The sequence below is a fragment of the Bubalus kerabau genome, chromosome 8 (genome assembly GCF_029407905.1).
Source record: "Bubalus kerabau isolate K-KA32 ecotype Philippines breed swamp buffalo chromosome 8, PCC_UOA_SB_1v2, whole genome shotgun sequence".
Taxonomy (NCBI): domain Eukaryota; kingdom Metazoa; phylum Chordata; class Mammalia; order Artiodactyla; family Bovidae; genus Bubalus; species Bubalus kerabau.
The window spans coordinates 97268578-97296253 of NC_073631.1; the positions used below are offsets into that span (position 1 = coordinate 97268578).

The 27676-nt window shown below is 35.5% G+C and overlaps 1 protein-coding gene across 6 annotated transcripts in view; it reads right to left on the bottom strand.

Annotated features, from left to right (window-relative positions):
• Positions 1–409: 409 nt before the first annotated feature.
• Positions 410–27676, bottom strand: part of TMEM209 (transmembrane protein 209) — a 36441-nt gene continuing 9174 nt past the window's right edge. For 2 of the 6 annotated variants that reach the window (XM_055590916.1, XM_055590917.1), the window contains 9 exons: positions 24754–24929; positions 23871–23942; positions 21646–21742; positions 11229–11354; positions 8747–8844; positions 7609–7723; positions 7409–7506; positions 5615–5688; positions 410–2114 (listed from right to left, as the gene is read on the bottom strand). In XM_055590916.1, the coding sequence (XP_055446891.1) occupies positions 2060–2114; positions 5615–5688; positions 7409–7506; positions 7609–7723; positions 8747–8844; positions 11229–11354; positions 21646–21742; positions 23871–23942; positions 24754–24929 (911 nt within the window). In that variant the 3' untranslated portion in view covers positions 410–2059. The other 4 variants (XM_055590913.1, XM_055590912.1, XM_055590914.1 and 1 more) reach the window with 3 other exon arrangements.

A 27676-nucleotide genomic window follows, 5' to 3' on the forward strand; every position in this document is an offset into this window, starting at 1 on the left:
TGAACATAATCTATAAGATTAGTGTATTTGACCCCATAAGGATGAGTCAAATGAAGAAAAATTTGTGAGAAATATACTATAAATAACATTTAATTAGAGAAAAGAAGATTATTTACTCATTTTTAACAGAAGTACCCCAAAATTTACATTTTCAGTGCAGTGTCTTCTTGAAGTATGAAGTCAAACTAATTCATTAAAGTATTTTTAATAAAAGCTAGAGTAAGTATATGTTGGCTGAAACATTTGTGAAGACAAATTAATATATGAAAGCTACCCAGAGTATAGTAACCCATACCACCCTTAGTAGGGAAACAAAATCTTTCCTTTTTTAACGTGTACCATTAGACTTTATGTGAAATATTTACTGTATGTTGCATGACACATAAACTTTAATATAAGAAATGATACATTATCTTTTATTTTTTATAATTGTGAAGTAGATACACAAACTTTTGAAATGGTAGACTTAGATTGTAACATGTTCTTATATTTAACATGTTTAATTGGTATTTTATCCTAACAAATTTAGCACATATCAAAAGCAGTTATAAGATAGAAACCTCCTTTCTTTTGGACATCTGACTTTTTAAAAACAGGAACAAGATTTACAAATTATACAAAAGCAGCAGCATATATAATACCAACATGGAGTTTTTAAGAAGATACTGGTTTTCCAGGTAAAGCAGTCTCTAATAATATGTCAACCCAGAAAACATATACAGATGCTAGCTAGCCTTAGATATACTACTTATACATTTAAAAAAATAGATGGAGAGTCCAGCAAAACTTACAAATTTGGTAATTTCCTACTCTCCAGATATTTTGAACACATCTAAGAAATTTAAACAGATAGGATAGAATATGATCTTAAAGAAGGGAACCCAATATTAGGGAATAGCGAAACTGAGTTATTAAAACTAAGGCAATTGTTTTTTTGATGTCTTCAGTCTCTTGACTAAGACCTAAATAGTTTAATTCTATCAGCTAAATTTAACCCAAGCTGACTTTTTATTTTTCTGTTTACTTTATGGTCTTTTATTCACATCAAGTCTTTGATGTAATTTTACACTCACAGCACATTACAAATCAGACAAGGTGTGTTTCAAGTGCTTAATAGCTTAGGTGGCTGCTGTAATGGAACAGCTCAGGTGTAAAGAGACATAAAGAGATGCATGTGCAAATGTGCTTTCAAAGCACTTCTTGGTGATAAGCTAAGTTGAAAGGTACCAGGAGAAATAACAGTCAGAGGGTCTGGGGGACTTGGGTGGTGGTGGTGGGGAAGGAGAGGGGATAGTCCCTTGGGAAAGCAACATTTAGGCAGAACTTAGAAGGGTGCTGAGGAGGGTCAGAAAGACCAAGAGTAGGGCAGGAATGTCTCAGGCAGCGGGAGTGCATGGAGGCCACTGAGAGGGCCAGTCTGGCTGGGGCAGGGAAGGAGAGAGGTAAGGCAAGACTGCAGTGGAAGGGGCGAGGGCATCACAGAGAAGACCATGCAGCATTATTCAAACCATGTTCAAAAACTGTGAACTTCAGAGAGCTGACTTTTTAAACATTAATACCATCAAATCTCTTTCAATAATATTTAAAAAATACACATGAATTAACATTATTTAGAAGTTTATCTCATTTCTTTAAATCTGGGCCTTGGGCTGATTTGCCAAACACTGGGGAAATACAGACATTAAAAAAAATGAGCAATTTGCTTGTTTCTTTTTAATTATTTATACTAAATAACTCAATTGAAAAAACACTTTTGTGGGGAATAGTACGGTGAATGATTCTTATTTGGTGGTTACAATGAAGGACTCGAATTAATTAAGACGCACTGTTTTGTGTCAACAAAAATCTGAAGGGTTGTAGTTTTTTCTGAAATGATAAAAAATTGAAGGTAATTTTTCTTGGTGTAGAATATGTTTCCCACTAGCTATTTTCTGTTACATCTAAAGAGTCTGTAACATACACATACTATCTTATTTCAGAAGAGGCAGTGACTCAGATGCTTAGATTCAACTTCTGATTCAGTCAAATAAAGTCCAAATGTTTGGATTTAAATTATCCACTACTCTCCAAAAATCCACAAAATATTCACACCAGAGAGGCCAAGATTAACTCTCCTAAAAAAAGAAAAAAAAAAAAAAAAAATTAGTGAAATTGATTGCCAAGCATTTAAGGTCTTTTTTTCCCCCCAAATAACAGGAGTCTTTACAAGGAATACAAGTTTAATTGACATTTAGTGCTTTTCTGCAATCAGTTATGTTATACATGGTTTATCAGATGGATTCTAGTAACAGTTATTACTTTCTTACCTGTGCTTAAAACCCAAATTTAGAACAAATGGTTTATGGAGTGTTGAAAATTAATTTTTCAGAGGAACTCAAGAACTACTACAACAGATGGAGTTAACAGGACAATTTTAGCAAGTAAGTAAAAGTGTCAATTAATTTTTTTAAATGGAGATTTAGAGATGCTAGGCCTCTTAGAGAACTTTACATATTTGATTTCATTTAGGAGTTTTCTAATTATTTGGGATGCTTCAGTAAATATGGGTATTACTAATATAGCTTAAATTAAGCCTTACTGCACATAATATAAAGAAAAATCTACTCCACAGAGTAATACAACTGTATTCAAAGTAAGAGGAAGAAGAGGGCCAAAAGAGAACAAGGACTCATCTAACAGGATGACAGTCAAAGGAGAACTACACATCTCTACCATCTGGAGCTAGAAGAGTTTTAAGCGGTTGCTTTTGGGAGGTGGGCTTGGGGAATACTGGGAATGCCTTATTTCTGTCATGAAATTTTAGCACACTGTGACTTTTAAAATTATGAGTATGTATTCATTTTAATAAAAAAAATTTTAAATGTACCAAAAATGCCCTTCAAAAAGGGTAATTTCATCAACTGTGTTTTTTCTCCATACCCTCAACAACATGGCAAATGAGAAATTTCAGTATGATAGGGACGGAAAACATTTAATTCTGGCTTGCTTGTAAATGAGACTAAGCCTTTTTTCATGTTTGTTAACCATTTGCACAACACTCTTCTATGAAAAAGTCTTTCGTTCATGTTTTTGACCATTTTCTGTATTTTTCTTTTCTAATGTGCATGCTCTTTATGTATGATGAATATTACCTTGGCTTTGCTCTAAGCATTTGTCTCAGTTTGTTGCTTAGTTTCAAACTTTATTTATGGTGTCTTTTGCTAAACAGGACACTTGACTGTGCAGTCAATTCTGTCTAGATTTTTTTCCTTCTTGGAAGTAAAACATTCATATCATTCTAGTAACTGCACAAATAAGTGGCACTGAATTGATAATGTATTTGTATCAATCTGCTGTATTATGGGCATGATTCCAAGTGGACTATATTTGAGCCACTTGCTTATTTCCTTTATGACACAGGAGGGCAGTTTTTAACATTTGGTTGTTCTACAATGTATTAAAAAGATCAATCATATTTTAAAAGCTAGTAATTTGTTTTTTTCCCCTGGATTAAAAAAATCAAATAAAAAACAGATTAATTTTAGTCTAAAATGTTTCACTTATGTTTCCACATATAAGGGGCTCATTCAGATAAAATAAGCACTTTAAGAATTATATCAATTATTTGGGCCTCTGAGTAAATCACTGTCCCACTAAGTACTTTAAAGATTTTACATTTGTATGTATCTGACAAACTATATATGGCGCTCAACACAAGCTTGTATCAGTTATCAATTTAGATTTTTAGAGGAAAAGATAAATTTTCAATTAAAATAAAAAATTCACTATTTAAAATACTGCTAAATTAATTCCCCACTTCAAAATAGCCTTCCAGAAACACTTTTAAATGAAGAATTACAAAACCATAGCACATTCCATCTTTCTAATATATGTGTATTTATAACCAAATGCTGCTAGAAAATTTAGGAAAAAAGTCTATTTATTGACACAGAAAAATATCCAAGCTACACCATAAGATTAAAAGGCAGTTCACAAGGTAATATGTTTGGGTACAATATATTTTTAAATAAAATGAAAAATAAAAACAGAATCAACTTTCCCCATAAAGTAACTGGAAAAACATACACCTCCAACTGATAACGCAGTGGATACCTTGAAGGAGTGGCACTGAGAGAGAGTTGATCAGAGGGGAGTTTTCAATTACTAGTTTATACACTGCTGTATTGTTTAAATATTTCTATATTGAGCATGCATTATTTTTACAATTAAAAAATAAAAAAGAACCGTGGTAGCAGAGATGTCTGACAAGTGAGTTTCTTAATCTTTCTTACATTAAAAAAATACATGCTACAGGAAGCTGATAAATTTCTTAGAAAGCTGTTTATAAATTTCAGTTTATGTCCTAAAAATCTTTGCATCTAATATGTTTAATTAAGGAGTTTGTCTTTCTCCAGTGCAGTGCTGTCCAACAGAAATATAATATATAACCTTAAAAACTAAACAGTAAAAAGAAACAGGTGAAAATAATTTTAATAATATACTTCATTTAACTCAGTATATCCAACATATTATTTCAACATGTAATCAATATACACAATTATTAAAGAGATATTTTACTTTATTATTTGATACTAGGTCTTTAAATTCTAGTCTATGTAGTTCACACTATAGCGCGTGTGCGTGCTCAGTCGCATCTGACTCTGCTGTTGCCCTCCAGGCACCTCTGTCCATGAAATTTCCCAGGCAAGAATACTGGAGTGGGCTGCCCTTTCCTCCTCCAGGGGATCTTTTACACTGACAGCCCATCTCAATCTAGACTAGTCATGTTTCAAATGCTCAATGCCACACACATGTGGCTGGTGGCTGCTGTGTGGGACAGTGCCGTTCTAAACCTGTATTAAATAGGACACGCATAGAACTCAACAGAAACATGCAGATCAGAGCTGAACAGACTGATGCTTTCTACTCAGCTCTTCCCTTTTCATTTTTTTAGCCTCAGGTTACTTAGTGCAGGCAGAGATGCACCCAGAACCCAGATTCTCAGACTTCCAGCCTGTGCATTACCAGATTTACCCAGCATTAGCCAGGGTCCATTTACTTCACATACTGTTTTGAAGCACTGAAATTTCAAATCACCAAAATGACAAGACAGCAATTTTGAGTTTACTGTAACAGTATGTGAGCTTCATTACTAAGTATTTAGACGACACAAAGTAAATAATTTCAACTGACCGTTTTTCCATTCCAATTAACAGTATTATGGAATGGGTGCTGACTCAGTCTCTTTGGAAGTGTAAATATTTTGTAGAAGGCTCTGTGTCTGAAATGGGATAGCCTGAACAAACAAGACTCCAGTTGGTTTGTTTGTTTTTTTAATTTTAAAGTGGCGAGAGCCTGATATATCTGAATTGTCCCTCTGGGGGACACCACTGTAAAAGCCAATAATGTGGTCGAATTGCCTTTTTATCAATAGGGAAATGGAGGTTTTAAGGAATTAATGGACTTGCTCAAAATGGCAGAAATCGTTAGCAAAAGCGCTGAGCCAGTACTAGAAGTCATGTCTTGTATCGTTTAGTGCACACATCTTTTCAGTATATGATGCTGCCTTCTGCAGAATCCGAACATAAGAAAAAGTGTATAAAATAAGTACTTGTATTAAAGCATAAATACCTACCCAAGCATTCCTGACTCTTTGGTTTTTATAATGTAGAGGAACATCAACAGTGTATGAAACATATTATTTCGGCCCTGGAACAAAGACAAAAAAACCCAGCAAGATTTAAACCAAACCAGAACAAAAATTCAGCCTGAGAGGTAAGTGTGGGTCCTATCAATTTATATTCTACTAATTCAGAATTCCATGTAATTCAGGCTTTCATTGATTCATTAAACAAAGTGCCTACTTTTATGCTATAAGTGGGACTTCTGTGGTGAATAAAACAGAGAGGATCCATGTAATCAAGGAGCTTAAAGTCTAGCAGAAGGAAAGGCAGACAGGAAACTCAGAACTAACGTGCAATGAATGTTATGAGAGAGGAGGAGGTGCAGGGTGCCATGGGAACAAACACATAAAAACCAGAGCAGTGAAGCAATGCCTCCCTGAGAAGAGATATTTTTAAGTTGAGACCTGAAAGATAAGCAGAAATAAACACACTGCGAAGTTCCCACACAAGGGGAGCAGCATTTAGGAAGGACTGGATGGGAGATACTCTGAAGTTGATACCCCTATATCCTATACACAAAACACTACCCCCAAAATCAACAGTTTAAACAAAAGTGTTGAGATTAAAAAATCTTTAATCACGCTTTAAAATACATTATGATATATACAGTATAAGTAATATATTAAATGTAAATTTATTTTATCTACAAGGGACAAGGCAGTATTTTGTTAGCACTAAAATCAAACTACTGATAGCTCCTCATTTAGATTTTCAGTTTACTGATTAACCTATACCTGTCCACTCTGATTTAAGTTGTTTTGACTAAAATATCTTTAGGATATATGATTTTTAAAGACAGTGTTTCTTTAAATGGCCCAAATTATTTACACTTACAAAGTTGAAATATTAAACTTAAAAAAAAAAAAAAGAAATATTCTCTCTTGGGTATCTGACAGAATGAAGAATATAATTTATGATTTAGTCTACATAAAATTTCTTTAGTAAAGATGCTGGTAACAAAATAACCACAAAGGTCATCAACAGAACTGATGTTTATAATTAAGAGTAAAATGTCTGGATAGAAGTATAAACTGGTACAATAAATTTTTTCATATAGTAATTTGATAACATATTTTAACAGCCTTGAAAATATTCTATTACCTAGAATTCCACTTTTGGACTTTGAGCTAAAAAATTATCCAAAATACAGATAGTTATATGCATAAAGGTTTTTGCATAGTTATATGCATAAGCTATATATGCATAAGTTATATGCATAATGCATATAAATGCATAACCTTTTATGCATTATGACAATGAAGAATTAGAAACATCCAAAATGTCCAACTGTAGGGAGTGGTTGCATAAATTATATCTTCATTATGAAGTTTTAAAATAGTCATTAAAAAGTGTTTTTATGAAGACTTTTAAGGTCATGGAAAATTATGTTATAATGTTAATTTTTTAAAGGATATAGAACTATACAAATAATATGATTTCAACCCATAAAAAAGTACAGAGAAAACCAAAATGAAAAACAAAAAAACAAAAAAACAAAAACACCAAATAGTAACAGCTTCCTCTAAGTAATGGAATGAATTTTTCTTCCTTTTCTTCATACTTTTCCAAATTTAAGTATATATTACTTTCAGAATTTAAAAAAAAGGGATATAAAAATAGCACTTTCCCCCTAAGTTAAGAAGTTTACCTATTTCATAAAGAGAATCTAATTTTAAAAGAAATATCAAAGTCAGTCACCCATGACATTAGTAATAGCAACTGCTGTTGCTTCTGAATAGAAGTACCTTGGGAAGATTGTAGACATGACGCTGGTAGATTAGCTCATAATGGGGAGGGTTGATAGCACTCTGATAAATGCAGAAAACATTCTCATTTGTCACATCTGTAAAGGAAATAGGCTACATTAAAAAACAAATGAAAAGCTTCCACTACATTATTTTATGTGAAAAGCTCAACTCATTCTTTTAGGAGAGGTTGTTTATACCTGGTTTATTTGGTGTCTGAACAAAGTGCTGAGAAGTAAATGTTTTTCCATCAGGATATTTAGGATGTGGAGGTAATCTGGAATCAAGGTAGGTGCAAAATACATGCATGATGATCTGAAGACAAGGAAATAATTTTTCAAAGTCAGCATGAAAACCTATGTGTGGTACTTTTCAAACATCTGTTTATAATGATTGCAATTTTTAAATTTTTCCCCTGAGAAAGAATTAGCAAAAATGCTTTCAAGTGGTTATATTTATAAGATGAAATCTATAAAATGAAAAGATAAAAGACATTCCTAATTTTGTGTTAAGTGGATTATTCACCCTCATATAGTTAATTAACAGCAAAATGAAGATAAAATACACATATAGTCAATTCTTGAATATCAGCATTTAAAACTTCATTTTCACATGCAACAGTCATTTTAAAAAAACAAACATAATTTTGAGAAACTTTTAAATGCCCAGAACTTTAGTCTTTGATCTCATAAATCTACTTCTAGGAATCTGTCTTAAAGTCATAACCCCAAATTAGAAAGAAACATGCATTATGTTACTCCCAACAGTATTTAAGATAGAAAAACAAAAATTCGCCCCCTGCCACTACATATTTCCAAAACTTTAAGGTCAGTTAAATGACAGTGAGTAATAATGCAAATACTTAAACACTGAAAAGTGAAAGAAAGCAGGATACAAATTTTACAATTACATCTATGATAAAAAACATTAAAAACAGCACAATCTAAGTAAAGAAAAAATAAGAAAATACATCAAAATATTAATAGTGGTTGGGTTAAGATGCCAGTACAATTTTAATTTTTTATTTCTACTTAATTTCTAAAGTCTTTTTATTTAAAAACATTTTTTTCAATTTTTTTTTTTTTTCTTTTTCAGCCACGGCATGCAGCTTGCAGGATCTTAGTTCCCTGACCAGGGATTGAACCTGGGCTTACAGCAGTGAAAGCAGTGAGTCCTAACCACTGGACCACCAGGGAATTCCCTCTAAGTTCTTTTAATGCTTATTTTATAATGGAAAAATAAACCCATAACAAAAATGTCAAACTGAGAAAAATAAATAAAAATAAATAATAAAATAAAAATAAAATAAAATAAATAAAAATAAAACTGAAGACTTACAGCAGAATCCGTGGGCAGGTCTGTATCCCACTTGCGACCTTTAAAGTCTCCACCTCTATTCCATCGAAACGAGCTCATACAGCCTCCCTGAGAAAGTTCTGTAGCAACAGAGGTGAGATTAAAAAAGCGAAGAATGTATACTAAAGAAGGAGAAACAGGCTAAGGGGTTACAACAAGGAAAGCACGTTATCTTAAAAACCCAATCAAAACACTCAAACAAAGAAATACATGATATAAAAAATTAAATAGCACCATGAAGAAAGAGTAAGATAAATCCAATGTAAGACAAGATTACTGTTCTGGATTCTTAAAAAAGGCAATGTCACGTGGGGAGGGGGGGAATTGGCAGAACTGTTTTAGACAAAGAGACAAAAAAAAGAGAAAGCAATACAATGTAATGTGTGAACATAAACTATTCCAGTTAGGGAAAAAAAGGGTATATAACCGTCTCTGGACAAATGGGAAATCTGAATATAAACTGGATTATCAGATATAGAAACATTCATTCTTAAGGTCTGACAACTGTATTACAGTTATGTAAAATGTTCTTACTTTTAGGAACTCATGTGCTGAGAAATAATGATGTCCACAATGTTAGAGCAAAAAAATGTGTGTGTGTATATGTAAAATGCATGTGTGTATGTATATATAGAGAGAATCAAATATTGTAAAAGGATGGTAATTGTTCAATCTGGAAGCCCCATATAAATGTTCACTTTGTTTTTTAAACATTTTTGTATACTTGACGTATAAAACTTTATATATATATATATATATATGTATACACACTCTGTATATATGTGCACACACACATCTTTTTTTGGATGTATAAATATCTTGTTAGCTATGAGGCAAAGTGAAGAGTTAGTCACTCAGTTGTGCCCGACTCTGCAATCCCATGGACTGTAGCCTGTCAGACTTCTTCATCCATGGGATTTTCCAGGCAAGAATACTGAGTGGGTTGCCATTTCCTCCTCCAGCGGATCTTCCCGAACCAGGGATCAAACCTGGGTCTTTCTGCATTGGCAGGCGGATTCTTTATCACTGTGCCACCTGGCTATGTATATAAGCTCTATTTTTCATAATATAAATGTATGAGGTGTGATCACTGTTTGTGGTTCTCTTTTTAAAAGGCCTTATCCTCTTCTACAGATACATATCAAGATCCTTGCAGATAGTCTGATGATGACATACAGAACTGGCCTCAAATAACGCAGGAAGGGAGGAGGTAGATGGGCATATGCAAAGGGTGAGGGCTGCACAGGGACTGATGGCTGGAGGAACTGGGTGCTGGTATAAGAAGGCTGAGCAGATTCTTGTGTCTAGTTTTAAGTACGTTTGAATTCTCCTTATACAAAACGTTTTTGGGAGGAGAGGGTGGGATGAATGAGAGAGTAGCACTGACATATACTACCATGTGTCAAACAGCTAGCTAGCAGGAAGCCGCTGCACAGCACAGGGAGCTCAGCTCGGTGCTCTGTGACGACCTAGATGGGTGGGACTTGGGGGGGACTGGTGGGAGGGAGGCTCAGGAGGGAAGGGAGGATATATATATGGTGGAAACTAACACAACATTATAAAGCAATTATACTCAAAAAAACAAGTCATGATAAATGTTTATTCCTGAACCCTAGTCTAAACCTAGAATACAGAAGGGGCAACATAGCACATAACATAAATTAAGATTTATGATAAATCTAAAAAGTGAAATAATATTTCTAGAACTTGTTTTAGTGATGAGACCATTTTACAGAGTCTATCCAAATAAATGTAGGGAGGCATAAACAGAGTATGTGGGGGTACCAGGGAGGCTAAATATCCTGATTCTCAAGTCAGTCTCCTGAGAAGATTGTGTATGTGTGTATACGTGCACACTCTCTGTCACTCAGTCATGTCTAACTCTTTGAGACTTCACAGACTGCAGCCCTCCAGGCTCCTCTGTCTATGGGATTTTACAGGCGAGAATACTGGAGTGGGTTGCTATTGTCTTCTCCAGGGGATCTTCCCAACCCAGGAAAATAACCAGGATTATTTTCCCCAAATAATCAGGCTATAACACACATATAAAGAAGCAACATATTACACATGACCTATAAAAGCTGAAAGAAGTAAGATCAGCATACTAAAATTTTAAAGAATGTCATTGTGGCATCCATTCTTGGTGGTGTAAGAATAGAAAATGAATGAAATATTCACGTGAACCCATGTAGCTCATATTTAAGTTTCCCTATATAGGACAAAATTATTACTGTATTCAAGGATAACTACATTATTTTGATCATTTTTAAGCATATAAAATATAAAACCCAAATCTGTTAAAGTATTAGCCTTAATGAAGCCATAATGTGTATTTATAAAGTAAGATCATACTTAGTGATACTTAATAATGAAAAAAAATTTCTTTCCCATGTTACCTTTATTCGTAAAATTTCAAAGTAGTGAAACAGCTCTCATTTTTTTCCCCCTTCAAATCAATAATTACCTTTGATCCTTTCAAACAAGTATTCCTGATTTGGAGTGAGGTCTAGATACTGCACGATTGTATTCAGAGTTGGAATGAGTGGAGCTTTGACTAAAGCAGCCTGTTTCAAGCTAGTAATACTAGCCTCTGTTAAAATTAAAACACACAGGACACACAGGTTATTTTTCACGGGGACCTTCAAAAAAACTTCAAATGCTCTTCCCTGAATAGACGTTGAAGGAATAAATAAAAGCAATGATAGTTTATCTTAACAACCTGCATTATCTACTTCACCTACAATTTACTTGACCATTTCTGGCAAGGTGGCAGCTATATAAACAACTAATACACAGGAGATTCTTGCAGGGTATATATATTAATAAAAAGATACACAATAGCTTTCAAAATCAGACTGAGTTAAAAGATGTCTATTTTGCCACTGACAAGTGAAAACTTTATGACAGTGATTTCTCTCATCATTTCATGAAAGACTACTATCCAAAGAAATTAATAAGCCAACAGAAAGTTTCAAATGCCCAACCTTACTATAGAGTGTTGGGAAAAGAGGCTTTCTTATAGGTGACATTATTGCTAGAATATAAATTCGTTTTAAGCTTTTTGAAGGATTATGTACAAAGGCTTAATACATTTATATCTATTGAACTTACAACTTCACCTCTCAGAAATTATCCTAAAGAAGTAATTATAAATGTACACAAATATTTAAGGACATTTACTCACAGCACTATTAGTAACAGTAAGGGGAAAATCTTCTATTAAATAACAAAGATCAGTTAAATACAATATATTACATACATAGAAAAGAAATATAAACTAGCCATAAAAATAGTACTGGAGAATACTTAACAAAAAGAAAAAGTGGAGGGAAAAAAGGAGGTATGACTTTAATTCAATTAAAAATATATACACATACATACTATTTGCTCAACTCCCAAATACATACTTTCCACATTTTAATGTTCTTAAATTATGATATAACGTAATCTGATATATACAGTTGATTATCATAGTATCTTTCTCCAAAAAAGAATACACAGTTGTAACTAAAACTGACTGATTCTCCATGTTTTTTTTTAATTTATTTTTAAATTGATGGACAATTGCTTTACAGAATTTTGTTGCTTTCTGCCAAATAAAAACATGAAATCAGCCATAGGTATACATATGTCCCCTCCCTCTTGAAAGATCTTTCTACGAAAACTAAAACTGAACAGTTTTCATGATTAAAGTAAAAAACAAAACAAAAAAAACAACTGACTGATTGTGGAATACCGGAGTGGGTTGTCATTTCCTTCTCCAGGGGATGTTCCCAAACCAGGGATTGAACCTACACTGGCAGGTGGATTCTTTACCACCAGGAAAGCCCACTTTCCAAATTTTCTACAATGAACATACACATGTTGTTTTTGCAGTGATAAACAATGCTGTTCTTTCCTAAAAAGCACATCACATTGGTAAAATATGAAAGATACTTCTTTTTATAGCTTATAAAAAATCTCAAAAAAGTTAACTGTAAGTTCAAATAATACTACCAAGACCTAGGAAGTAACCCTTCTAACTCTGCAATCAGAGAGCTCTGGCCTCAAATCACTGCTCTGTGACACTGGGCTAGTTACTTTACCTCTCTGAGTCTTAGTGGCCTGTTCCATAAAACAGGCACTAAAAGCTAGCTTTCAAGGTTAATGTGAATGTTGTGTCCATTACATATAAAACATCCGGGGACTTCCGCAATGCAGGGGGCCCAGGTTTGATCCCTGGTCAGGGAACTTAGATCACATATGCTGCAACTAAGTAAGACCCAGCACAGCCAAATAACTAAACAAAAAAATTGGGGTTCTCAGTAAATTGGTACTTTGTTGTTGTTCAGTCACTCAGCTGTGTCTGACTCTTTGTGACCCCTTGACTGTGGCATGTCAAGCTTTCCTGTCCTTCACTATCTCCCCGAGTTTGCTCAAACTCATGTCCACTGAGTCAATGATGCCAGTATTTTAGCAATGTACAATTCTATACTTACAGAGAATAAAGACTGATGAAAAGATACCCAAAGCAAGTGGAAAGTGTTAATATGCAATCCAAAGCTTTTACATATTTCAAAGAGAAATCCATTCTCTAGAAAGATCTGGTTGACTAAAATACTCCTTACATTTTTGAAACTTCACTACTTAGCACTAAGTAAGTTATAGTATATATACCTTAGGCAAATTATATTACACTAAACTTTAACAGTTTTATTTTTAGCAGATAAATTGAAAATGGGGGATTTTGAGAGGAGGAGCCAAGATGGCGGAGGAGTAGGACGGGGAGAACACTTTCTCCCCCACAAATTCATCAAAAGAGCATTTAAACGTCGAGTAAATTCCACAAAACAACTTCTGAATGCCGGCAGAGGACATCAGGCACCCAGAAAAGCAGCCCAACTCTTCGAAAGGAGATAACCGAGTGGCGGGGAGGCGATAAGTCGCAGCATTGGCGCCCGCCAAACACCTCATCACCTGAGCTGCTCGACCTGGGAAGAACACAAAACGCAGGCCCAACCGAGTCTGCGCCTCTGAGGACTACCCGAGTGCCTGAACCTGAGCAGCTTGGACCTGGGAGCTCAGCCCAGGGCCGGCCTCTGATTGTTCCCGGCGGAACAACCTAGAGCCCAAGCAGTGTGGGCAGGGAGGTTACACGCGCCGTGAGCGGGGGCAGACCCAGTGTGGCCGAGGCACTTCGAGCGCACGCCAGTGTTATCTGTTTGCAGCATCCCTCCCTCCCTCCCCACAGCGCGGCTGAACAAGTGAGCCTAAATTAAAAAAAAAAAAAAAAAAAATAGGGTCCTCCACCGTCCCCTTTGTGTCGGCGGGAACCAGACACTGAAGAGACCAGCAAACAGAAGAAGCTATAACAGAGGGAAACGCCTTGGAAGCTACAGGCCATAGATTAAAACCCTGTGGTTACTACGGATTACATAGGAAGGGGCCTACAGATCTTGAGAAATATAAGTCGGACTAAGGAACTGCCAAAAATGAACTGAACCCACAATACTCACAACAAAACCAGAGAAAGACCTAGATATATTTTTACTATTTTTACGATCAATCTTTCTTTCTTTCTTTTTTTTTTTAATTAAAAAAAAAATTTTTTTTAAGTCCTCTATTGTCCTTTAATTTTCACTTTTATAACTATTACTTTGCAAAAAAAAAAAAAAAAAAGACCCTATTTTTTTTTTTTTTTTTCTTCTTCAGCAAACTTCATATATATATTTTATAATTTTTTGACCGTGGTTTTTTTTTTTTTTTTTTTCTTCTTTTTCTTCTTTTCTTTAACATTGCATTTTTGAAATTCCAAACTCTACTCTAGATTTTTAATTTTAGCCTTTTGATATATGTTATCAATTTTGTACCTATAGTTTTTTTCATAATTGCTGTGACTTTTTTTTTCCTCTGTTTCTTTCTCTTCTTCTTTTATATAACATCGTATATCTGCAATTCCAAACTCTACTCAAGATTTTTAATTTATGCTTTTTGGTATTTGATATCAATTTTGTACCTGTATTTTCTTTATAATTTTTGTGACATTGTTTTTGTTGGTTTGTTTGTTTTCTCTCTTTATTTTTCTTCTTCTTCTTCTTTTTTTTTTTTTTTTAACGTTGTATTTTTGAAATTCCAAACTCTACTCTAGATTTTTAATTTTTGCTGTTTGGTATTAGTTATCAATTTTGTACCTGTAGTTTCTTTATTACTTTCACGACCTTGTTTGTTTTTCTTTGTTCGTTTTTTCTCTCTTTCTTTTCCTTCTCCTTTTCATTAACATCGCTTTTTTGAAATTCCAAACTCTACTCTAGATTTCTAATTTTTGTTTTTATGTATTTGTTACCAATTTTGTACCTTTAAGAACCCAATCTTCAGGACCCATTTTTCACTAGTGTACGAGATTACTGGCTTGACTGCTCTCTCTCCCTTTGGACTCTCCATTTTCTCCACCAGGTCACCTGTATCTCCTCCCCAACCCCTCTCTACTCTACCCAACTCTGTGAATTTCTGTGTGTTCCAGACGGTGGAGAACACTTAAGGAACTGATTACTGGCTGGATCTGTCTCCCGCCTTTTCATTTCCCCCTTTTATCCTTCTGGCCACCTCTGTCTCCTGCCTCCTTCTTCTCTTCCCTGTATAACTCCGTGAACATCTCTGAGTGGTCCAGTTGTGGAGTGCACATAAGGAAGTGACTACTGGCTAGCCCACTCTCTCCACTATTAATTCCACCTCATCTCATTTGGGTCACCTCTAACTCCCTCCTCCCTCTTCTCTTCTCCATGTAACGTTGTGAACCTCTCTGAGTGACCCTCACAGTAGAGAAACTTTTCATCTTTAACGTAGATGTTTTATCAGTGGTGCTGTATAGAAGGAGAAGTTTTGAAACTACTGTAAAATTAAGACCGATAACTGGAAGTAGGAGGCTTAAGTCCAATCCCTGACTCCAGGGAACTCCTGACTCCAAGGAACATTAATTGACAGGAGCTCATCAAACGCCTCCATACCGACACTGAAACCAAGCACCACACAAGGGCCAACAAGTTCCAGGGAAAGACATAACAAGCAAATTCTCCAGCAACAAAGGAACACAGCCCTGAGCTTCAAGATACAGGCTGCCCAAAGTCACCCCAAAACCATAGACATTTCATAACTCATTACTGGACATTTCATTACACTCCAGAGAGAAGAAATACAGCTCCATCCACCAGAACATCAACACAAGCTTCCCTAACCAGGAAACCTTGACAAGCCACCTGTACAAACCCACACACAGCGAGGAAACGCCACAATAAAGAGAACTCCACAAACTGCCAGAATACAGAAAGGACACCCCAAACTCAGCAATTCAAACAAGATGAAGAGACAGAGGAATAGCCAGCAGATAAAGGAACAGGATAAATGCCCACCAAACCAAACAAAAGAGGAAGAGATAGGGAATCTACCTGATAAAGAATTCCGAATAATGATAGTGAAATTGATCCAAAATCTTGAAATTAAAATGGAATCACAGATAAATAGCCTGGAGGCAAGGATTGAGAAGATGCAAGAAAGGTTTAACAAGGACTTAGAAGAAATAAAAAAGAGTCAATATATAATGAATAATGCAGTAAGTGAAATTAAAAACACTCTGGAGGCAACAAATAGTAGAATAACAGAGGCAGAAGATAGGATTAGTGAATTAGAAGATAGAATGGTAGAAATAAATGAATCAGAGAGGATAAAAGAAAAACGAATTAAAAGAAATGAGGACAATCTCAGAGACCTCCAGGACAATATTAAACGCTACAACATTCGAATCATAGGGGTCCCAGAAGAAGAAGACAAAAAGAAAGACCATGAGAAAATACTTGAGGAGATAATAGTTGAAAACTTCCCTAAAATGGGGAAGGAAATAATCACCCAAGTCCAAGAAACCCAGAGAGTCCCAAACAGGATAAACCCAAGGCGAAACACCCCAAGATACATAGTAATCAAATTAACAAAGATCAAACACAAAGAACAAATATTAAAAGCAGCAAGGGAAAAACAACAAATAACACACAAGGGAATTCCCATAAGGATAACAGCTGATCTTTCAATAGAAACTCTTCAAGCCAGGAGGGAATGGCAAGACATACTTAAAATGATGAAAGAAAATAACCTACAGCCCAGATTATTGTACCCAGCAAGGATCTCATTCAAGTATGAAGGAGAAATCAAAAGCTTTTCAGACAAGCAAAAGCTGCGAGAATTCTGCACCACCAAACCAGCTCTCCAACAAATACTAAAGGATATTCTCTAGACAGGAAACACAAAAATGGTGTATAAATTCGAACCCAAAACAATAAAGTAAATGGCAACGGGGTCATACTTATCAGTAATTACCTTAAACGTAAATGGGTTGAATGCCCCAACCAAAAGACAAAGACTGGCTGAATGGATACAAAAACAAGACCCCTGCATATGTTGTCTACAAGAGACCCACCTCAAAACAGGGGACACATACAGACTGAAAGTGAAGGGCTGGAAAAAGATTTTCCATGCAAATAGGGACCAAAAGAAAGCAGGAGTAGCAATACTCATATCAGATAAAATAGACTTTAAAACAAAGACTGTGAAAAGAGACAAAGATGGTCACTACATAATGATCAAAGGATCAATCCAAGAAGAAGATATAACAATTATAAATATATATGCACCCAACACGGGACCACCGCAGTATGTAAGACAAATGCTAACAAGTATGAAAGAAGAAATTAACAATAACACAATAATAGTGGGAGACTTTAATACCCCACTCACACCTATGGATAGATCAACTAAACAGAAAATTAACAAGGAAACACAAACTTTAAACGATACAATAGACCAGTTAGACCTAATTGATATCTATAGGACATTTCATCCCAAAACAATGAATTTCACCTTCTTCTCAAGCGCACATGGAACCTTCTCCAGGATAGATCACATCCTGGGCCATAAAGCTAGCCTTGGTAAATTCAAAAAAATAGAAATCATTCCAAGCATCTTTTCTGACCACAATGCAGTAAGATTAGATCTCAATTACAGGAGAAAAACTATTAAAAAATCCAACATATGGAGGCTGAACAACACGCTGCTGAATAACCAACAAATCACAGAAGAAATCAAAAAAGAAATCAAAATTTGCATAGAAACGAATGAAAATGAAAACACAACAACCCAAAACCTGTGGGACACGGTAAAAGCAGTCCTAAGGGGAAAGTTCATAGCAATACAGGCACACCTCAAGAAACAAGAAAAAAGTCAAATAAATAACCTAACTCTACACCTAAAGCAACTAGAAAAGGAAGAAATGAAGAACCCCAGGGTTAGTAGAAGGAAAGAAATCTTAAAAATTAGAGCAGAAATAAATGCAAAAGAAACAAAAGAGACCATAGCAAAAATCAACAAAACCAAAAGCTGGTTCTTTGAAAGGATAAATAAAATTGACAAACCATTAGCCAGACTCATCAAGAAACAAAGGGAGAAAAATCAAATCAATAAAATTAGAAATGAAAATGGAGAGATCACAACAGACAACACAGAAATACAAAGGATCATAAGAGACTACTATCAACAATTATATGCCAATAAAATGGACAACGAGGAAGAAATGGACAAATTCTTAGAAAAGTACAACTTTCCAAAACTGGACCAGGAAGAAATAGAAAATCTTAACAGACCCATCACAAGCACGGAAATTGAAACTGTAATAAAAAATCTTCCAGCAAACAAAAGCCCAGGTCCAGACGGCTTCACAGCTGAATTCTACCAAAAATTTAGAGAAGAGCTAACACCTATCCTGCTCAAACTCTTCCAGAAAATTGCAGAGGATGGTAAACTTCCAAACTCATTCTATGAGGCCACCATCACCCTAATACCAAAACCTGACAAAGATCCCACAAAAAAAGAAAACTACAGGCCAATATCACTGATGAACATAGATGCAAAAATCCTTAACAAAATTCTAGCAATCAGAATCCAACAACACATTAAAAAGATCATACACCATGACCAAGTGGGCTTTATCCCAGGGATGCAAGGATTCTTCAATATCCGCAAATCAATCAATGTAATACACCACATTAACAAATTGAAAAGTAAAAACCATATGATTATCTCAATAGATGCAGAGAAAGCCTTTGACAAAATTCAACATCCATTTATGATCAAAACTCTCCAGAAAGCAGGAATAGAAGGAACATACCTCAACATAATCAAAGCTATATATGACAAACCCACAGCAAACATTATCCTCAATGGTGAAAAATTGAAAGCATTTCCTCTAAAGTCAGGAACAAGACAAGGGTGCCCACTTTCACCATTACTATTCAACATAGTTTTGGAAGTTTTGGCCACAGCAATCAGAGCAGAAAAAGAAATAAAAGGAATCCAAACTGGAAAAGAAGAAGTAAAGCTCTCACTGTTTGCAGATGACATGATCCTCTACATAGAAAACCCTAAAGACTCCACCAGAAAATTACTAGAACTAATCAATGACTATAGTAAAGTTGCAGGATATAAAATCAACACACAGAAATCCCTTGCATTCCTATACACTAATAATGAGAAAACAGAAAGAGAAATTAAGGAAACAATTCCATTCACCATTGCAACGGAAAGAATAAAATACTTAGGAATATATCTACCTAAAGAAACTAAAGACCTATATATAGAAAACTATAAAACACTGGTGAAAGAAATCAAAGAGGACACTAACAGATGGAGAAATATACCATGTTCATGGATTGGAAGAATCAATGTAGTGAAAATGAGTATACTACCCAAAGCAATCTATAGATTCAATGCAATCCCTATCAAGCTACCAACAGCATTCTTCACAGAGCTAGAACAAATAATTTCACAATTTGTATGGAAAAACAAAAAACCTCGAATAGCCAAAGCGATCTTGAGAAAGAAGAATGGAACGGGAGGAATCAACCTACCTGACTTCAGGCTCTACTACAAAGCCACAGTTATCAAGACAGTATGGTACTGGCACAAAGACAGAAATATAGATCAATGGAACAAAATAGAAAGCCCAGAGATAAATCCACGCACATATGGACACCTTATCTTCGACAAAGGAGGCAAGAATATACAATGGATTAAAGACAATCTCTTTAACAAGTGGTGCTGGGAACTCTGGTCAACCACTTGTAAAAGAATGAAACTAGAACACTTTCTAACACCATACACAAAAATAAACTCAAAATGGATTAAAGATCTAAACGTAAGACCAGAAACTATAAAACTCCTAGAGGAGAACATAGGCAAAACACTCTCTGACATACATCACAGCAGGATCCTCTATGACCCACCTCCCAGAATATTGGAAATAAAAGCAAAAATAAACAAATGGGACCTAATTAACCTTAAAAGCTTCTGCACATCAAAGGAAACTATTAGCAAGGTGAAAAGACAGCCTTCAGAATGGGAGAAGATAATAGCAAATGAAGCAACTGACAAACAACTAATCTCCAGAATATACAAGCAACTCCTACAGCTCAACTCCAGAAAAATCAATGACCCAATCAAAAAATGGGCCAAAGAACTAAATAGACATTTCTCCAAAGAAGACATACAGATGGCTAACAAACACATGAAAAGATGCTCAACATCACTCATTATCAGAGAAATGCAAATCAAAACCACTATGAGGTACCATTTCACACCAGTCAGAATGGCTGCAATCCAAAAGTCTACAAGTAATAAATGCTGGAGAGGGTGTGGAGAAAAGGGAACCCTCTTACACTGTTGGTGGGAATGCAAACTAGTACAGCCACTATGGAGAACAGTGTGGAGATTCCTTAAAAAACTGGAAATAGACATGCCTTATGATCCAGCAATCCCACTGCTGGGCATACACACTGAGAAAACCAGAAGGGAAAGAGACACGAGTACCCCAATGTTCATTGCAGCACTGTTTATAATAGCCAGGACATGGAAGCAACCTAGATGTCCATCAGCAGATGAATGGATAAGAAAGCTGTGGTACATATACACAATGGAGTATTATTCAGCCATTAAAAAGAATACATTTGAATCCGTTCTAATGAGGTGGATGAAACTGGAGCCTATTATACAGAGTGAAGTAAGCCAGAAAGAAAAACACCAATACAGTATATTAACGCATATATATGGAATTTAGAAAGATGGTAACAATAACCCTGTGTACGAGACAGCAAAAGAGACACTGATGTATAGAACAGTCTTATGGACTCTGTGGGAGAGGGAGAGGGTGGGAAGATTTGGGAGAATGGCATTGAAACATGTAAAATATCATGTATGAAATGAGTTGCCAGTCCAGGTTCGATGCACGATACTGGATGCTTGGGGCTGGTGCACTGGGACGACCCAGAGGGATGGAATGGGGAGGGAGGAGGGAGGAGGGTTCAGGATGGGGAACACATGTAAACCTGTGGCGGATTCATTTTGATATTTGGCAAATCTAATACAGTTATGTAAAGTTTAAAAATAAAATAAAATTGAAAAAAAAAAAAAAAAAGAAAATGGGGGATTTTAAATTAGCATTGTTATACATTTTTTATGCTTTGTACAATTTTGTAATTAATATCTAATAAGCTACTTGTATCTTGAATATATAAAGAACACCTACAACTCAATAATAAAGACAACTCAATTTAAAAATGGGTAAAGGGGGGAAAAAAATGCATAAAAGATCTGAAAAGGTATTTCTCCTAAGAAGATATACAAATGGCTCAGCACATGAATAGATGCCGTCATTATTATTACGGCTATTATTATTAGCCGTCAGGAAAATGTAAAAAAAAAAAAAAAAGGTAACAAAGGATGCTGTTAAATAGCCCATTACAAGAAGAAATTTTCCACTTGGCAGATTCACTGAAGGAACTCAAATGCTGGGCTCTGTTCTCACATACCTCCTATTTGCAGCTCTGGACAACCCATTCGCCTCATCTGCGTGCTGACAGACTCGATCTCTTGCACAAGCGGCACTAATATTGTCTCGTTGATCCACTAGGGAGAAATGAGATGAACGATTTTACACACATAATTTTAAAGCATTTCTCAAAAGATTATTTTCGTGAAAGTTTTTTTTACTGTCTTGTACTTGAATATTAATAGAGTACATAGTGAAAGAGAATGGAAGTAACAGCACCCAAAGTTACAGAGTTAAGTAAATATGCTAACAGAATGCAAGTTAATGAAGTTATACTCTTAAATCAGATATGCTTGTTTGCCTGTTTTTTGAAGATATAAAATTTACAATTACATGTTAAGTTTTTCTTAAATTCTTCTATGATTATATATTAATACTTAGTTAAAAGGATCATCTTTGGTTTATATTTCTAGGGTAATTAATCACATATTTATGCATGTAGCATTTTTTTTACTGGTTTGTGATTAGTATAATAGGTTTTTTTTTTTAGTATAATAGTTTTTAAAACTAGCATAACTGATTATCTCTCAGCAGGCTCCCTCAATTCCCTAACCATGTGGAAAACGGATATTATTATATTTAAAACTAGTTTGTGAATATTATACTATTCACTTTAGGACTAGGAATTTCATACGCCACTTTGCATGGTATGTGAAAAGACTGTTCAAAGAATCCACACCCAACCTGGTTTTGTGTTATGGGTTTTGGGTGTGTGTTCAACACCAACTTCAACTACCCTTTCTGCTTCCACGTTTCTGTTTAACCATAAAGCAGAAGGATGAAAAAAAGTTTCAGATCAAATACAAGTTATACAACTCTTAATAAAATTTTTGAATTAAAAAACCTCTGAAAATGAAGTGTTTTTATAATTTAGTTAGCAAGAAAATTTGATATATTGGCAAGACCTGAATTGAATTCCTGTGGAACTATTTTTAGACTTTATCTTACTCAGCATGATTGCTCATATGTTTTGCTGCAGAAACAATAATGTGGTTGATTACTGAGTACTAAAAAGACCCTGCTACTGTATTATAAAATATATGGTATATGTATACACTGCTTTTCAAAAGAAACTACATAAAATCCCCTAAATTTCAGAACATTGTAGCCTAAGAAATTCAGATCAAGGATTGTGTTTGCATTTCTTCCAAGCTAATACTCCTGACCAAGACTTTGTCTTTTAAATATATTAGCATTTTTAGATAAGCCTATAAGTGGAAATAAAAGGAAGTACAGTTCTAGGACATCATTTCACTTGTTCATTCTTCCAACATTTATTAAATGTATCCTACTTGCCAGCCACACTTAGGCTGCAACAAAATTGTCTGAGGTGCAGGAGGCCTCACTCCTAGGAGGCCTCACTGAGTATTCTAGGGCTGGCTATGGAATTTTTATTCAAGAAAGCCAACCAGGCTTCTGGTTCAATAAAGTAGCCTACTATTTTCACCATACCCTCTCTTGATACCCTATGTAAATTACAGCAAAAGAACAAAAAATGAGTACAAATGACTTCAACAAATAATATTTCCAGAAGATGGGGAGTTGGCGAGTAAATGGTGGAGGATGAAACAGTGGAAGAAGCTTCTACAGAGTCTAAGTGGGGCTTCCTGCAGTGGAGGAGGGGCCAATTTACCCCCTAGACTGGGGACATGTGGGTACTACAGAGAGCAATAGAATGAGGTAGGGTTGAAACCAGGGAACTCACTCTGTATGTGGGAGAGCTGGCTTTTGCCAACCTCCAGGCCAAAGATTAGAAGGCTCTTCTCATGAAAAATTGAAGAAAAGGATACACTCTGAAGTAGTTTCAAGTGTATGTTATGTTCTTTAACACTGAAGTTTTCAGAGAATAATGACCGCATTTTTGCTTCCCTCACATGTCTAGACACACAATAGGCTCTGATAGGAAAGCTCTCTGAAAAGCAAAATTGAGATGTTGGGAAAGGGAAGATCTTAACAACTAAATACACTGTTCCTTTATCCACTCAAAATACGGTGATTTGCTAAGTATTGTGGGGAAAAGTCCCAAGAATGCAGACACCATATGGTAAACGTCATGTTTATCCTTGTGTGTGTCACCCATAGTGCAGTTTTAGTAATATTTAATTCTGATAGTCTAATAATTAACATCTCTAATTGATACTCTAATAACATACTTTGTATATGAAGAGACACAAACATTGTCCACAGAGTAATGTCAAAACTCACATTTCTGAACTTAGCTGTCCATGAATCCATATGATCAAGAAGTTGTCTATTCATAGTTACTCTTGCCCAAACCTGTTTAAAAAAAATGTTTAGAATGAACAATCAGTGAGGAAAAGTCTTGCCAGGTTATCAGTCATCCCTTCCCCCACCCTCAGATATATTTTGAATACTTTGGAAAAAACTTCATGATCATCAATAGTGACCTGATTAACATGTAGTAGTTGCTATTCATGCACATACATTTAAAATTCCTTACATTGGTATGTTTAAAGAATATTCTTTCTTTTAAGAAGAAAATTCAAAATCCTTTATTTGGTACTAAACTGATGAAACTACAAAATGTTCCATATCAAATGTATATTCTAGTCAAATGTTCTAATCCAAATGCTATTTTAACAGCAAGAATCTTGTATGTGTTAAGTACAAATAGATACCTGAGATAACTTTTTATGAATGAGTGCCACAAAATGTTTTAGGTAGGACAATAATGTTAACTCTGTGTCGTAAAGAGTAAAATGTAGAATATAATTCAATTTTCAATACGCAAGTTAGCTAGGGGTCTTTCTAGTGTTTGAGAAAGTGACAGTGAAGTAGCTCAGTTGTGTGTGACTCTTTGAGACCCTATGGACTGTAGTGGTTTGCCATTCCCTTCTCCAGAGGATCCTGAGACCCAGGGATTGAACCCAGGTCTCCCACACTGCGGGCAGACTCTTTACCATCTGAGCCACCAGGAAAGCCCCTTTCTAGTGTATAACATGTGCCAGATTTACATTTCTAGCCAGTAAAAGTGGATGTTACAGAAAACAATTTCCAGAAGTAGAAAAGAAGACTTTAGAACAACCTGTAAATCACAAACATCAAGTCACTTTCATTTTCCATTTACCTCCTCTGCAGCTTGTTTAGAGCTGAGATCGGCTTCATCTTTGTTAGCACATGGCGCCTGAGACCTACAGGCAAGCTGATACTGAAACTTCTTCAAAGTCTGTGCATAATCCCCCACAGAACGGCTGTAGTTCCAGAAAGTAGGACTGGTGGGAGGCGAAGTAGAATCTGGGCTTCCTACAATGATGAATGGAAGGAGTATCACAGTGTGGTGTAGTAATTTTGATATCAGGGGCTGGTATATGAGCTCTGGGTATCTAGGAACCTATGCAATGGCAACCCAAGACAAAGTCTTCTCTCCTCCCAACATTATCTTTTCTTTAGAGAAATGGAGTGCTCATGCTAAACATTAAAAAGAACTTTTTCTGAGCAGTATCACTTTAACAGCCATGAGATTTCTAAGTGGTTGAAAGTGTCTGCTTATTTTTGTTGTAAAATTAAGCTTGTTTCATTCTCTAAGACTTTCCAATGATTCAGAGAGAAACAAAAGACAAATTTCATCAGGAAATAAATAGGCTAAGTTCTTGCTTGAATTTTTAGAAGCTCTTTCTGAATGGGATAACTACAGCCTCCTATTAATATACTAGTCTTTTGGCTAGCAGCTAAACTCACTCTTTCTAGCACTACACTGTGGTCTATTTATAGTTTAGTAATTCTTGTGTTGTATTAAGAGACTGTCTGCTGATTACACTTCTAGGTTTATCATTTTACTTTTAGGAAATGTTAACAGTCACATTTAGGGACTTAATACCACAGGGGACTTTACCATAGTACTTACCACACTTTAAGGTTTGTCTCCTTTCCCAAACAAAATTTGAGCTCCTCGAGGGCAGGGAGTATTTTTTCCCCTAGTATCTAGCACGTGTGTGCTTAATCGTGTCTGACTCTTTATAACCCCATGGACTGTAGCCCATCAGGCTCCTCTGTCCATTTTCCAAGCAAGTATACTAGAGTGGGTTGCCATTTCCTACTCCAGGGGAATCTTCCCAACCCAGGGACTGAACCCACGTCTTTTGCATTAGCAGGTGGGTTCTTTACCACTGGGCCACCTGGGAAGCCCAACATCTAGGACAATTCGTTAATAAACAGCAAATTTTCAATGACAATTATATGATACTTTGCTGTTGTTGAGTCACTCAGTCGTGTCTGACTCAGTCGTGTCCGACTGTGACCCCATGGACTGCAGCACCCCAGATTTTCCTGTCCTTTACCATCTCCCAGAGCTTGGTCAAACTCATGTCCACTGATACTTAGGAAGAGTTTATTTTTTTCAAAGTTTAACTGATGTCAAAATATCAACTGATATTTAATACCCTCACAGAAAAATCATAAATAGAGACTAGTTTTTTTAATCTTAGCAGTATTTTTAAAAGGCATGATTGTAAAATAATAAAACTGGTCTTCTTTTGATGTTTAGAGGCATGGAGGATGAGAAATGAAAGGGACATGTGGCAGTTATTTCAAGTCACAGCATCAAAACCTTGGAGGTGAGCCAGTCTTGTGCTGGTAGCACTGGTGAAAGTATGCTCCATACTGGCATAAAGATAATAACTATGTATATTAAGAAATATCACACTTGGTGTGATATTTCCAAGTAGAACTTCTGGCAACATTGACTTAGAAGAATGAATAATGTCAAGAAAAGTTTTAAACAAGTACAATGACTGAATAAATAGGGAATAAAAAAGGAAGAGACATGGGGTCATGATAAGAGCAAACAGTTTACCCTATTCTGACTAATTATTTTGACTGTTAATTTTAAAAATGATAATCAAGCTTTCTGAGGGCAAACCTGAACTTAAGGAAAATTTCAAAGAAGTCCGGCTTTAGATGACAAAAGTTCTATGTAGATGACAGAAATACATTTTTATATCTGTTGTACATGAGCTAAAGTACAAGGAAAATATATAGCAAGACGTGACACAATAGGGCCTCTCTATCATGACCATCATCACCAAAACAGCACAAAATCTGCAGCTGGACAACCCCAAAGACGTAAGAATAATAAAACATATAATTTAAATGAATAATGGAGCTTGCAAATATGTAATAGGAATAGCCGCTAAAAATGAAGAGGGAATTGAAAATCAGAGTGGCCAGTGGTCTGTGTGTGAAGTGATGCTGCAGTTGCTCTGGAGAAGTTTGTAGGCCTTGGGAAACCTATCAGTGTGGACTTCAGTGCCTGGGAACTGGAAATGTGCACACAGGTATCGGGCTAGACTGAGGCCTCCTTCCTACCTCTATTCCCTGCACCTGGCACACAGCTGAGGCCCTCAAGGGGCTGCGTTCTCAGTGGATAAGGAAGAGAACATGTGTTCACTGACACCAGGAGGTAACAGGGAAGCCTGTCTCTCTTGGGTTGTTTTTAAAAAGAAATCCCCAGAGATTTAAAAATTACAGCTCCGCCTTCATGTGGGTTTACTGCACCCATTTACACTCCCTGTAAGGTCCAGGAACCTCCAAGCCCAGAAATTACTTAAATTAATTCAGGATCAATGATATTCCTCAATCACCGGATAGAGGCAAATATGAAACGGCTAGGAGGAAACAAAAGGCTTCCACCCAGCCTGCCTAGGACAGAAACAGCACAGATGAAACTCTACCGAAGACGAGCTTACCAAAAATGAAAAATGCGTTAAACACAAAGAAACATATCTCCAAGAAAATGCATCAACAAGAAAAAAATGTTAGTATGTAATCAAGAACTTTAGATAATGGAGCTATTGGACAGGAATTTTAAAGTATGCTTAAAGTGACTGAGATAAGAAAAAGAATGGAAAACATAAGAACAAAGCAAGATACTCTAAAATAAATCAGGCATATATCAAAGAGAAGCAAACAAAATGTTGAAACCAGGGAAAAAAAAAAAAGACAAATGAAAAAACTCATTGAGTTAAATAGCAGTTTAAAGTTTAAATTAAAAA